The sequence below is a fragment of the Opisthocomus hoazin genome, chromosome 4 (genome assembly GCF_030867145.1).
Source record: "Opisthocomus hoazin isolate bOpiHoa1 chromosome 4, bOpiHoa1.hap1, whole genome shotgun sequence".
NCBI classification, from domain to species: domain Eukaryota; kingdom Metazoa; phylum Chordata; class Aves; order Opisthocomiformes; family Opisthocomidae; genus Opisthocomus; species Opisthocomus hoazin.
The window spans coordinates 9484972-9499028 of record NC_134417.1 but is presented as its reverse complement, the minus strand read 5'-3'; the positions used below and the strand labels follow the sequence as shown (position 1 = coordinate 9499028).

At 40.3% G+C, this 14057-nt stretch overlaps 1 protein-coding gene across 10 annotated transcripts in view; it reads left to right on the top strand.

Moving 5' to 3' along the window:
* DOCK10 (dedicator of cytokinesis 10) overlaps positions 1 to 14057 on the top strand; it is a 168637-nt gene that overhangs the window by 133102 nt on the left and 21478 nt on the right. For 8 of the 10 annotated variants that reach the window (XM_075417868.1, XM_075417870.1, XM_075417872.1 and 5 more), the window contains exons 30-43: positions 2186 to 2282; positions 3526 to 3570; positions 4056 to 4231; positions 4363 to 4479; positions 5472 to 5583; positions 6303 to 6424; positions 6510 to 6624; positions 6792 to 6858; positions 7188 to 7235; positions 7882 to 7983; positions 10144 to 10268; positions 10952 to 11064; positions 11790 to 11927; positions 13551 to 13733. In XM_075417868.1, coding sequence (XP_075273983.1) covers positions 2186 to 2282; positions 3526 to 3570; positions 4056 to 4231; positions 4363 to 4479; positions 5472 to 5583; positions 6303 to 6424; positions 6510 to 6624; positions 6792 to 6858; positions 7188 to 7235; positions 7882 to 7983; positions 10144 to 10268; positions 10952 to 11064; positions 11790 to 11927; positions 13551 to 13733 — 1560 coding nt within the window. The remainder of the gene's footprint in view (positions 1 to 2185; positions 2283 to 3525; positions 3571 to 4055; positions 4232 to 4362; positions 4480 to 5471; positions 5584 to 6302; positions 6425 to 6509; positions 6625 to 6791; positions 6859 to 7187; positions 7236 to 7881; positions 7984 to 10143; positions 10269 to 10951; positions 11065 to 11789; positions 11928 to 13550; positions 13734 to 14057) is intronic. The other 2 variants (XM_075417874.1, XM_075417873.1) reach the window with 2 other exon arrangements.

The window sequence follows — 14057 nt, the reverse complement described above, 5'->3', positions numbered from 1 at the left end:
TCAGATCTTTCACCTGATCTCTGGAAGAGATGCAGAATGGAGTCTCTCGATATTAATGTCATAGCCTGAAGTCTATAATTCTGTAAATAACATTATGTAATCTGAAAATTGTTTCCCCATGTCAAACTTCCCTGAATACATTCAACCACAGTTAAAGAGATATTTAATTTAAAAAGCTAATTAATGGCCAGTGGAAAAGACTGAGATTAGTCAGCGTGCAGAGCAGAACTTAGCACCTCCTTGGCAGCAAGTGCATGCGCATTGCCAGCCACCCAGCTTCCCCCCAGAGCCATCTGTCAGGACATGTGGAAGCAGAATCACTGTGGATCTGAGACAGATGTGCCACTGGAACGGGCTTTGTGGCACTTGGAAGCAATAGCCACAAAATAAAACCAGAGACTTCTGACCTCAAGAGAAGCCTTGCATTGTTTTCCTTTTCAATCAGATGCCTAAGCAAGAGTCAGTCATTAAAACATATTTTGGGATTTCTTTCTGTGTGTCTCTTGCTTCTTTAACTGGGTTGTTTATGTATCAGAAAGATTATACTACAATCTAACTGCTTTTTTCAGAAAATTCAATAGAGTATATTGCTCCTTGAATAAATAGTGTATGGGTATATCGATATATAACATTGCGGTCTGAATTTACTTCAATTGTGAATCACAGAAGCATAGAATGGTAAGGGTTGGAAGGGACCTTAAAGATCATCTGGTTCCAACCCCCCTGCCATGAGCAGGGACATCTTCACCCAGACCAGATTGTTCAGAGCTCCATCCAACCTGGCCTTGAACACTTCCAGGGAGGGGGCATCCACAGCTTCTCTGGGCAACCTGTTCCTGTGCCTCACTACCCTCATGGTGCAGAATTTCTTTCTAATATCTAATCCAAATCTGCCCTCTTTTAGTTTAGAGCTCTTCCGCCTTGTCCTATCACTACACTCCCTTGTGAAAAGTCCCTCTCCATCCTTCCTGTAATTTCTATTCCACAGAAATATCACTCACAGTATTCCATATTTTGACATGTAAACTTCATTTTGAGAAGTATTTATTTATTCACAAGTTTAATACCTCATTAGAACTCAATTCATTGTTATGTTCCCTCAAAATGCCATAGTTCCACTTGGGTAACATATTTCAAGTGCTTCATTTCTTTATTTGCCATTAGACCCTGAATTGTGTGTCCAGCTGTATTCCTGTTTAGGTACTACGGTGCAATAAAACATTTCAGGGAAAAATTCCCCACCATCCTCCACTCAGTAGACTGTGAAAAGTACAAGTTCCACCTGTCCTAGCCTGAGGATGACAACAGAAATGCTACAGATTGTCAGGGACTGGCAGACTTAAACTCAGGGCAAGTTTAAGACCTTTACAGGCCCTTTTTAATGCTAGGGCAAATGTTTGACCTGCGTCGATACAGTGTCGTATTGGTAGTGCTGAATGACTGCTTTCTGCGACTTGGAACAGTGAGCTGAAAAGATGGAAAGAGAAAATGGAAATAAAAAGTTATTACTGGTTGTCATTTATTATCTTTATATCTCAGTGGCACGTCATTATAGTGGGAATGAGAAGTTCTTGAGATAGTTGCAAAGCTCCACTCAAGATCGTGGATGGCTTCTTGGAAGGGAGATATCAAGCAATACCAATAGTACATAATACCAAAATCCCTGGGAGCTGCAACTTACTGGCATCAGTAGAGGAAATTTTCACCATTATCAATAAGTTTTGGACCTGGCCTCTGTGGCTGAAACTTTTTATTTGGTTGACCAGAAAAAAAAAAAAGAAAGAGAGAAGGCAGGCATAGTAATTATGATGGTCGCAAATTTATGTGAACTGGAGAAGATACCACTGTGATTGTATGCTATAGTACATACCGTCAGAAGACCCAGTGTAGCTTTAAACATGCCTTAAATATTGAGTTTGAATCAAACTTACATTTATCAGTGCATCTTCAATGACAAATCATAGTTGAGGAATCCAGTAAACCTTGTTCAACTGTGACAAGTTCCTTTGATAACAGAGAAGAAAACCAAATGTTTATTATTTGTGCAGCTTGGCATAACAAGCCATAAGGTTTTACTGTTGGTGTGAATATGCGTTTTGAGGTAGAGATAAAGAGTAGTGCAGCTCTGTCATACCATTTCTCCTGTTCTAATGTGAACTGAGCCATTGCTGCTTGTGATTTTCAGACTTTACATCAGTTCAAATTTGATTTTCTCCAAGAAGTCTGTCACCATGAGCACTTTATCCCTCTGTGCCTGCCTATACGATCTTCAAACATTCCTGGTAAGGCGTCACCCCAAAAGAATTTCTGTACAACAGCAAATTATCAGGAGGTTCAAAGAGCAGCTAATGATTAACTGAAGTATCATGTCTGCACATCAGGCATGAAAGGCCCAAATGGCTTTTCAGGTGTGGTACATAAGCAGCATGATAAAAATAACATCGTTTCAGTGTGGTGTAAATATGTGCAACCCCTGACAGCCTAGTTAGGAGGTGGGAGGTGACTTTCACTGGAAATTTTGAGGTGAATGAACTGGACTATTTATGAGGACTAATTACTAAGCTGCAGTAGCCTTGGGAGTTGATGAGCTAGGGAGGAGGTTGAACAGGTACAGCAGGAAGGGCTGGGGCGGTGATAAGAACGTTGTGAAACTGCTAGGTGGGAAAGGGTTTCCTGCTGCTGCGGGGAGCATGACTTGTCCCTGTGGCAGCCCCTGTTTTGTAGGGAAGATCTGAACTGGGCAGGCAGTGGGAGTTTGGACACATCCATCTCACAGATAACAGGCTGTTGGTACTCTTGCCTCCCAAGTATCTCTGGGACTGGTAGGCGAGTCCCACAGAATAGCCCTTTCCTCCCAAGTTCTTGGCCTCTGGCAAGCCTGACCTTTACATTGTCACCACATATTGCAGTGTTTTACCTGGAGCAGTGAGGCATGGCAGGCCCATGTCAGGATCTGTTAGTAGTACCTCCTGAGCTGCTTCTCAAGGCAGGAGATGCTGTGTGTAACCCCTGTTTTGCAGAGAAGCGTGAACAGGCTTTTGCCTATGCTCAGCCACCCTGCCTATGCCCAAAGCCCTGCTGCGCGTTCCATCTCCTGCATTGAAATCTGCTATTTCAAACCTGACTTTGTGGCCAACACCCAGTATTAGGTATTTTTCCTCTTAGTTTCAAAGGCACTGGGATTTCAGCCCGGGACAGAATTCCCAGTTCTGACAGTTCTGTGGCCTCAGGGAAATTCACTTGAAATGTGGTCCTTTAAGTTACTGAGAGTGGAAGGTGTCTTCCACTGAAGGCATCATCTCTCAGACTATGGGCCCTCGTCTTCTTTTTGCTTCAGTTTTCACAACCAAAAAGTGTGTTCAGTTCTGACACTCAAAGCTTTCTTTAACAGTAGAAACTGTTTCATTCAAATTTGAGTCAAACAAAAAAAAAAAAGATACAAAACAATTATATTTTTACACTTAATAAGTAAAATAATATGCATGATTTTTGCCTATTTTTGTTTTCTATTCATGAAAAATGAAGACCCTGTGACACCTTCAGAATCAACACAGGAATATCGAACATCAGGTATGAACAAAATGACTGCATAAGGAGGAAACAGAATTGTGCATCAAGAGCTTCAAGATTTACTTTGACAGCTGCCGCTGAACTGTGGCAGACTTAGGCAAAAATTATTTACCATTTTCAAAAATTGGGTTAGTCTGGATCTCTCTGTATTTTAGAACTCTTCTAGATAGAATATGGGAGCAACAGTGCCTCTGTGCCTCAAAGTGAATAGTTTTATTGTCTGCAAAACATTTGAGATTCTTATACAGGTATGTGTATATCAATTGTCTTTCATTATTAAATTGGAAAACCTGCATGATTTCAAGAATATTAATATTAGATTAATTCATTCTAATAATTGAGGGAGCAGAATTGGACAGATCAGGAAATCAAGTTTTAACAGTGGATTAAATCAATAAAAGTTACTGAAAATTTGGAAAATGCGGGAGGGTTTTTTAATGCAACCTATGTATTAATTTAAGCATTCTTGTCCATTCTGTTCCAAGATATTCCAGAGTACACATTGACCAATGAGTTTTGCCGTAAACATTTCTTAATTGGAATATTGCTGCGGGAGGTTGGTTTTGCCTTGCAAGAGGACCAGGATATTAGGCACTTAGCTTTGGCTGTGCTTAAGAACTTAATGGCAAAGCATTCATTTGATGATCGATACGCAGAGCCGGTAAAGAAACTGTTTGTTCTTTTTCATTTGCTTGTTTGTACAGTAGTTAAATGTGATTGAAACTTCCTTAGCCATCAGCATATACGCTAATTAGCTTCTTCAGGATTATGTTGTCTCTTCTATTTTTTTAGGCAAAACAGGCACAAATAGCAAACCTGTACATGCCACTCTATGGAATGCTTTTGGACAATATGCCGAGGATTTACATGAAGGATATGTTCCTTTTCAATATCAATACTTCCAATCAGGTAATTCATGTGATTTTTCCGAACACTGAAATGATCAAATTGAGGTCTGACCCAGTCACTCTGGTGGGATGAGGTCCAAGTTTATGCTGGTCATGAATTAATTAATGAAACACAGTTCTGAGAAATGCTGATTTGTTTGCACCCATAATGTTTCATTTGGAAGGTCTCGATTTGCATAGCACCTGCAGGGCTCCGGGAGTCTGTACTGGAATGGTACAGGCTGTGGGTCTGGAACAGACCCTGGACACTGGCTGTCCCAGGGCTGGAAACTCAGAGGTTTGCAGCCCCAGCCACTCCGTCCGGTACCTCTGCCCTGGTGCCACAGGCTGGGGCTGAGGACCCTGTGCTCAGGCAGGTCCCTCGGCAGGTGGCCGGGAGACATTGTTATAAAGAAAACCCCCATCGCCCACAGATTCTTTGCAGGGTACATCATGGACCCACAAGCAGTTTCACTGGCACAACAGAGGGATGATGAACTATACCAGGAGGCAGAGGGAATGTGTATAAGTAGCGAAAGGAGGGAAGGGGTACAGAAACATCCTAAAAGCTTTACAACCACGGAAAATGTCTGTTTAAACTGCGCATGCAAAAGAGCGTGTTTGTTTATTTCTTAAATGATTAGATGTGTTATAATCATAGCCCTGCTCTAAAGCTAGAAACGGATACCTGCAGAGGGGTGGCGTCTTTCAGTCCTAGCAAAGCAGCCTATTTCGTCTGGTCATTGCTAACAGCAGTTGATACTCCTTGCCCAATTAAGATGTAAACACAGTTAGACTTATCTGTCCTTTACAACTATGGGAGGATTTTGTATTGCAAGTAACTATTTGATGTGTTATAGTAAACCTTGATCTTTTAAGGCTGTCAACGTCTAAACAGCTGAAAGTAGGTTTCCAAGGTCAGTGTCTAAGAAAAGCTGATCGGATGTGCTGTCACCATGAAAGTTGTGAGTCATAACATTTATAGGAGTTTGTTTTGTTTATTTCAAAATACAGGGATCTAGGGATGACTTGAGCACAGCCGGAGGATTTCAGAGCCAGACAGCAATGAAGCATGCGAACTCTGTGGACACGTCCTTTTCCAAAGACGTTCTGAACTCCATAGCAGGTATAAATGACCGATTGATCACGTGCGCAGGCAGATGTCTGCGTGTCTCAATCCATCGTGCTTTCTGCTTAGTATTCACAGAGGATATCATTCATCCATTTTATACGATATTCAGAGAAACATGGTATGCAATGTTTCTCTTCTCTTTGGGTATTTTTGGATTGGTTTTTATTTCTCTTGTGAAGCGGCTCTTCTTCCACTGCTTCACTTACTCTCCTGCTTTGGAATGATGCCAGTATTCAGGCTCTCACAAATCCCTGTGCCCGAGTTCATACTTGCAGTTTCTGCCTGACTTAAGAATAATTCCAAGGTTTCTCCTGAAAACTCCTGAAGTCTCTTGGAGGCAAGTATTCTTAGTTTTTCCAGACTTAATGGAAGGGTAGAAATACAACTTATTCGTTCACTTCCTCCAAACCTCATTTCAAAATTCAGGGAAGTGCATGGGCATCTTTCCACTGATTTTTATGGCTTTAGGTCAGACCTTAGAGAATGCAACAGGCCATTTTAATGCCATGAATAACAGTAAACTGAATCATTTTACGTCAACTTGTTGCATGTTTTCAGTATTAAACATACTCATCAATAGCTTTGCTATTGGAAGTTCAAAGCACTGGTGTCCATCCAGCATGTGACACATTTTAAGTTTTCCATTTTTCTTGTTAGTTTTTGTATCCATAAATGTTTTAGTTTAGCATGTTTGCTATGACTTTCATTTACAGCCTTTTCATCAATAGCTATCTCTGCAGCAAACCATGCTGACTCCAGAGCTTCCTTAGCAAGTCTTGAATCTAACCCAAGTACCAATGAAAAAAACAGTGAGCGAACTGACACGTGTGAAAAGGTACATGTGCAAATGTTGAAAACTGTTACTAGAGGTGGAAACTTATCACTATACTTAACGAGGCCCTTTGCTGTCAATTCAACAGATCATGAGACCTCTGTCTTTGATTGGATCAACTCTGCGTTTTGACAAGTTGGATCAAGCTGAAACTCGAAGCCTTCTTATGTGTTTCCTTCACATTATGAAAACCATTTCTGAAGGTAAGAAAATGTGCACTCACTGCCTAATTTACATTGTAGTAAAAAATTGTGAATGCTGAATCCAAACAAACAGTAAATTAGAATAATTACCAGTGTATTTTACAGGCTTTGGGTCAAGTTTAATTCCCTGTGACAGATATATGATATACTTTAATATCTCCCTTTAGATTCACTGATTTCCTACTGGTTGCGAGCACCATTCTCAGAAATAACAGACTTTTTCAGCATTTTAGAGTAAGTTCATTGTATATTTGGTTGATTTTATGTTAAATGATGATGGTCTAAAGTGACTGCAAGTAATTTCTCTTTGGTTTTGTCCACCTTGTGGAATAGGCAGAGGTAGCTCTTGTGTCTCAGATCTTTGACACTGGAGAAAGGGAACAAAGATGTGGGAAGTGATGCCACGTCTTGTGCATCCCTAGGCTGGCAACTGCTGCATCACATTCTGTTTGCTTACTAGGAGGTGCACATGCCACAGGTCTCTTCAGAGTACTAAGATTCAGTATTTTTTTCATAATTAGGAAGCCATTAATAGACGTAAAGTGTGTTGTTTTATCTTTCAGGGTTTGTCTGCAAAATTTCAGATATCTAGGAAAACGCAACATTGTAAGGTAATTCTGTAGTTATAGACTGTGTGTTACAGTGTTTAAATATTACTGCATTACATTAAGCCTAAATGAGGTTAATAGTGTATCAGTTTTCTCCTGAAAGCGTGTGACATGCTGAAGCTGTTGTATAGTTCATTTTTTCTTTTATGCAAAGAATGTTATCATGATGATCTGAACACCTGAGTACATAGCTGGTGTAAAAGATGAATTGCATGTGATGATAACCACCATGGCATTTATAACCCATAACACGGGGCCATTCTCAACCATATTTCTGTGCATATGCCAAACAAAGGAATTTGAATACTGTATTTTCCATCCATATAATGGAAAGAATGGTTTTAATGGACATAGATACATGTTCCACAGAAAAAAAATAAATAAATAATCTTCTGTCTTTACCTACTTTCTGAAAAAACATGAGATCATGTTCCAGCTGTGAGATGCATACTTTGTCTCAGCTGATGTTTCATTTAATGCTACCATTGTCAACTTGTCTATATGCCATACTGTGGAAAAAAGAAGGGTCACCAGCTGAACCTGTTCATGCTCCATGACAGGTTTTGTCTGGCCTCTATTTATTCTTCAGAGGCATGGCAAAATCAACATCACATTCCATAACGGATTAACAGTTATTTTCTCTTAACAGGAAAATTGCTGCTGCTTTTAAGTTTGTTCAGGCCACTCAGAATAATGGAACCCTTAAAGGTTCAAACTCCTCTGGCCAGGCGTCGGGTCTGCTCTCGCAATGGTAATGACATGCTGTATTGTTAACTCCTGTAAAACCACAATCTTTGTTGTCATCCTCCTGCCCTCGTACACTGTCACAGCATTGACCAAAAAGAAGTTGACGCTGACACAACATGTAACACATTTCAGAGCCTCCAAAGCCATAAACTGTAAAAGAATTGAGTCCCTTTAACTTCAGTTTGATTTATAAACTGCTGTTTAAAATGTTGAGAAGAATCCTTAGTTACTATCAATGTTGTTAAGTATTGCAGAAACAGTAGCTGTTGCTTTCAGCTCAGATCCCTATCTGAAAGATAATCCACAATTTTTCCTAACCTGAAGGAATTCATAGGTCTGCAATCTTATGTCTTTATGGAATCTTGCTACTTTAGGGGTAAATATCTATGGATACACTCACAGTACTGGGGGATTCATTTCTCCCCAGTAACCCAGGGTTGTGGAGGGGGAAGTATCTAGCAACACAAAGTCAGACTCAAGAGTAGGCTTGCTTGAGACCCATCTTTTCATTTCCATGCTAAGTGTAACATAGTCCTATACTGTTACGTCCATGTTGCCAGTTAGAGAATTTTTCTTTCCTAGTCTTTTTTTCCTCCCTCTTCCTACTGTAATCATTGCAAGATTTAATCATTTTCATGGGCTGTGTGGTAATAAGCTGCAGGTGCAGCACATCTCTAATATCTTTTTGATCCTTTTAAGGGAAAGTGGGATCCGTTTCATGTTAACGATGTTAAACTCTAGAGAGAAAGCAAACTTTTGACTCTGTGCAGCTTGTGGTTGGTTGCATCTAACAGCATGGTGCAAAAGCCCCCCTTCCTCATTAGTTTGGATCATTGACTTTTCTCATTTACATATAGCTAGAATATGCTCGCCGTTAAAAGCACATATCTTGGAATGGAACAAAGGGAAAAAAAGATGCTTTCTCCGGCATACTTCTTTCTTTGTTCCTCTGCTGTGCAGTTTTCGAGAAGCAGCACTGATTTCATTACACCAGCTGGAACTGCAGCCTTTAGGAGACTGTTGTTTTGTTGCATGTTTGCAGATGAACCAACATGGTGGCAATCCAGAAAATAAAGTCACATTTCTGCTGTCTCCAGGACCTTCGCACTTTACCACCTCACAGATCACCACTTGTTGTCCAAATGGCTATTTGTTTGGCCTGTTGTAATGCAGAGGATTTTTTGATGATGAGTTGAGAGTTGTAGTGTTGCTGCTGCTGAGCTCTAACTTGCACTTACATTTATGTATTTCACTTTGCTGAAATGTTCATATGAAACCAGACTTCTAACTCCCCCTCCTCCCCTAAAACAAAACAAAACAAAAAAAAAAAAACACAACACCCTTGAGATCAAATTTCCATATGTTCCAAATCCATTAGCTTGCCAGGATGTCCACCCAAATCCTTCCACTGTGACCATTAATGCAAGACTGTATCACATTGGTTGGCAAAAGCCTGGCCATCAATTCTGTATTTCTGTTGGGATCTACTTCTTTTTAGATGTAGGAAGTAATTCTGTCCTAGAATATTTTTAAATTATGCAAATTTAGGCAGCTACATTTTTTAAAGAAATTAAAAGTGTATTTTTAATAAGTGACAAGAATTTTGAGAGATGTTAATCTTGCTGAATTCTATAGTGGTTACAAATTTAAAATCTTTTCAAAAATTACGATAAGCGTTGATATTTTAGTTCTGAGCTTCTCCTTACAAATTAATGATGTGTTTGTCACCATCAAAAAGGATTAAAAGAACACACACATACGCACACAGATACTTTCACTGTCAATGTCGGTTTGTCATCATTTTTTTTCCCCTCATAGAAGCTGTATTAGTTTTTTCATGAGCAGGATACATTTTTCTTGTATTCCAAGTTAACAGAACACATCTCAGTTTCTCTTCACCCAAAGGCAGTTTTCTGAACATCAGCCAGCCGTTTAAGCTGATGGTTTTTTTCAGTGCTCAATGAATGTTTTTCCTCCTATGATCTCAAGAGATCACAGTACATCTGTTTCTTTTGTCCACCTCGCTGACTTTCTTCTTCATCTTTGTTTCTCTGGAAAATTTTGCAAAGTACTGCAGAAAATTCTAAATGACATGGGAAATTTCTGTATAGGCATGGCAGTTTATTCTTTGTTTCTGGTTTTTAATGGTACTTTTCGATTTCAGGATGCATTCTACTTCTAGTCATGATGGCCACAAGCATCACAGATCTCAAACATTACCAATAATCCGTGGCAAAAATGCACTTTCTAACCCCAAACTCTTGCAGATGATAGAGAGCAGCACTGCAAGTAAGTACAAAAAAATATTTACTTCACTCTGGAATTCTGTGGGGTTTGGATCAGGCTTTATAGACTTCAGTCTGTTTTCATGAGTGCCAGTGAAAGACAGCCTGAAGAGAAGAGCCTAAACATAAATAGAGCTGCTGACGGCCTTTTTTTCAAGAGACTAAGAAATCTGAGCTTAAATTTGGTCCAAGTTCATTTAGAAACAAAATTAATTACAATAACCTGACATATTTAAGTAGCCTTAATGGCAAGTTATTTCCCCCATTCCCAGCATCACTTGCATCTATGATTATGTACCTTGCTGTACAAGCAGATGTACACAGGCTGAAATACTATATTTATTACATCTAGCAATAAAAGTGACCTTTTCATGACAGAAGGTTCTTTAAGCGATGAGATTGAAGTCATCTATCCCACTTTCCAATTAGGTTTCTATCCTCCTTTGAGGATGAACAGAAACAATGAAAGAATATATTCACATCGCTGGTGCAGCTGGTAAAAGTTGACTCAAATTTCCTCCTCTTTCACCTCCTGTGAGCGATTTTCTTCGAAATACCCCTTCGGTTAAATGTACGCTTAGGACCCCATCTCTGCTGTGCTGAGACTTAACGACCAGACTGCAGAATTACATCATCTTTAACTACACTCAGAAGATTGTTTGCCGTCTTGCTTGTTATATGTTGCAGGTAGCTCCAATGAAACGGACATTGTACAGTATGTGGACACAGAGGCAAACATTGCTACAGAAGTTTCCCTCACAATCCTTGACCTATTGTGTCTTTATACTCTGCATCACCAGGTACGTTTTACTGTTTTCATCTTCTGCTTGAACCGGTGCCATGTGGGATATGTGGTGGAAGGAAGGCCGAGGGGAGCAGGCACACAGAAAATTTGAAATACCTGAGACAGCAGGACAGGGAAATAAGATATGCCAGTCCTCCATTGAGGCATTTTATGAAGAAATTGACTTGTGATACCCAAACTGAATAGAAGGATGTGGAAGAAGAGCATCCTATGTATCCAGGACTATGTACAGCCCTGCTCTGTGTGAAAGTGCCGTGCATCTACTAATATGTCACCTTATCTGAATCATGCTTATCGCAGTAGATTTCAGAGATGTTAGGCAAAATATTTCCAAATTGCTTGTCATCTGTATCTCTTCAAGTCAGCAGGTGGAACTTCTGCCTCTTTTAAAAACTGCTCTACGAATATTGGCTCAAATGACTTGGTTAAGGTCTCACAGCTACAATACAGCAGGCAGCTCCTTTTAGATTTAATGTCGCCTTTCTGCCACCCTTGCCCTTAAATATGCGTATACCATCCACAGGTAGGATTACAGGCATAGGAAAGTGCTGTCCTTGAAAAACTGCGAGTCTGCAGCAAGCTGGGAATGCCTCATATGCAGAGATTTTACACTGAAAAAAGCATCTCCCTAGGAACACTCCGATGTAAAGTCCAGCAGATCTTTTTCTGTTTATTCCCTTTAATAACCAGAGTGTCCTGTGTGGTCTGTGAACTTTTCAGAGGCAGCTCCAGCAATCTGATTGCCAGAATGTATTGATGAAGAAAGTCTTTGACACGCACATGCTCTTTTTGCAAATCAACCAGTCAGCAGCTGCTCTCAAGCACGTCTTTGCTGCCCTGCGGCTGTTTGTAGGCAAGGTAACTATGGTTTTATTCTATTATTCTGACCTATTAGTATGTTACAGCAAGTGCAGCTTGAGGACAGTTGGGTACTTTGAAAGAGTTCTGAACTTCACTGTGTTAATGCTCATTCCTGACAAAGATCATCTCACTTTTAATTGGCAATAAATCAGAAGTTCAGAATATCTGAAAAACTAGATGATAGTTAGATATCTGATAGCTAGATATCTGAAAAAATGTACAAAGAAACTGAAACCTGCAAAGTAAATAGAGAGGTAATGTCCAGGTCTGTGGTATCTGGCTATGTCATTGGCTTTCATGCCTCTACCACCCGTGGCAGAAAGCTTGAAACCCTAGAGGCCCGTGGTCTTCACGGCAGATACCTGGGCAGCAGTGAACAATTACAGCTGTCCCTAGAGGAGATAGCAGGAGAGTATTCCATACACTTCACAAGAAGTTCATCCAAACTAATACTGTTTTACAAATACCTTGTTTTTAACATAGAATATTTTTTGGACAAATACATACTTATATGTCAAACTTTATGTGCTTGTGTTGCACATATGTAAATAGTCATGGGTATTTGGACACTTTGTGCCAACTGCAAAGGCTGCACAATTTCCAAGTCACAGACTTAGATGAGATCCTCTTAAAAGTAACCAGAATATAGCTCACAGATAACAATTGCTACAGGGAAGTGAGAATAAGCAAGGCTGGCCTGATCTTCCAGATGTTTCTATGAAATGCAACAGTGTAGATCAGTTTAAACCATGTGGCCTCCTTCTGGTTGTTATCTCAGGGGAAAGGAGGAGGAAATCATGCTTCTCCCAGTAATGTAGCTTGAGGACATGGGGGAAATAAAAAGTAAACTATCCACGGACAGCTTTAAATTATATACCAGACAGTCAGGAGTGGAAGAGCTCTGTGCAGTGGGGAGGACAAATAAATATCCAGGATCACCCTTTTCATTCATCCTGTAGCTCTCAGGATTGAATTCTCTCTTCATAGTTCTGCAGGAGCGGGGATCAGTCGTGGTTCCTGCAGCAGAACCCCTTGGGTGATGCTTGAGATCCGTAGCCAATGTGTACATCGGAAGATGTACCTCTCCTCAGTCTGTCTTCTATTATATTCACCCTGCTAATAAATAGTGGGTAGGGTTTGCAGAGCCATCCTTCACTCTCTGTTGTCTCCTGCTGTTCAAACCCTTGACTACTGGAAGTTCGCTGGCTTTGCTACTCAAAGTATTTTCCTTCTCCGGAACAGCTTTTGTGTGAGCGCAGAACCCCACACACACTTTTGCTGGTTAGCTGTTCTGCATTCCTTGCAGGTAGGCTGCTCTGCTCTTATGCTTGCTGTGTGCCAGCAGCTGTCTACTCTTCCTGGAGGCCAGTCTGATCGTTGCATTGCGTATGGTGTGTGTACAAAAACCTGTGTGCCGTTTTTATTTAATCTTAATTTGCACATGTGATTATTCTTAGCCGGTGGCTAATTTTTTCAGTAAGACATGGTGTGAATGAATATGGGGGAGAGAGTTGTTTTTGATAAAGCTTAACAGAAAAAAAGTATTGACTCTGAATAACTGTACCAAGGCCTGAGAGTAGGGCTAAACATATTCACACCTTTTTTTTTTTTCTTCAATAGTTCCCATCAGCATTCTTCCAAGGACAAGCAGATCTCTGTGGTTCGCTGTGCTATGAAATCCTGAAGTGTTGTAACCATAGGTCACGTTCCACGCAGACAGAAGCATCTGCTCTTCTTTATTTTTTCATGAGAAAGAACTTTGAATTTAACAAGCAGAAATCAATAGTCAGATCCCATCTACAGGTAAGTAAAGTGTGAGATATCAGTATTTAGCTGATGTGCCTTGGTTTATATCATTATTATTTTTATGTGTTGTAGTAAAGCAATTCTTTTGTAGTCCTGAGACAGGCTCTTCTCTGTGGCAGCTTGATTTTCCTGCCAAGTGTGAAGACATTGGGCTGGATTCTCTGCTGTTCTTGGGCTGTTCGGCTCTGTTCCAGGGAGAGACAACAGCTGTGAATGTAGCTGCATAGCCAATAAATAGCCAGAGAAGTGGCTGGTCTTGATTCACGTGCATTGCTTACAGCAGTGAGAACATAGCCAATGAAGGAACTGAACAGAATCTAA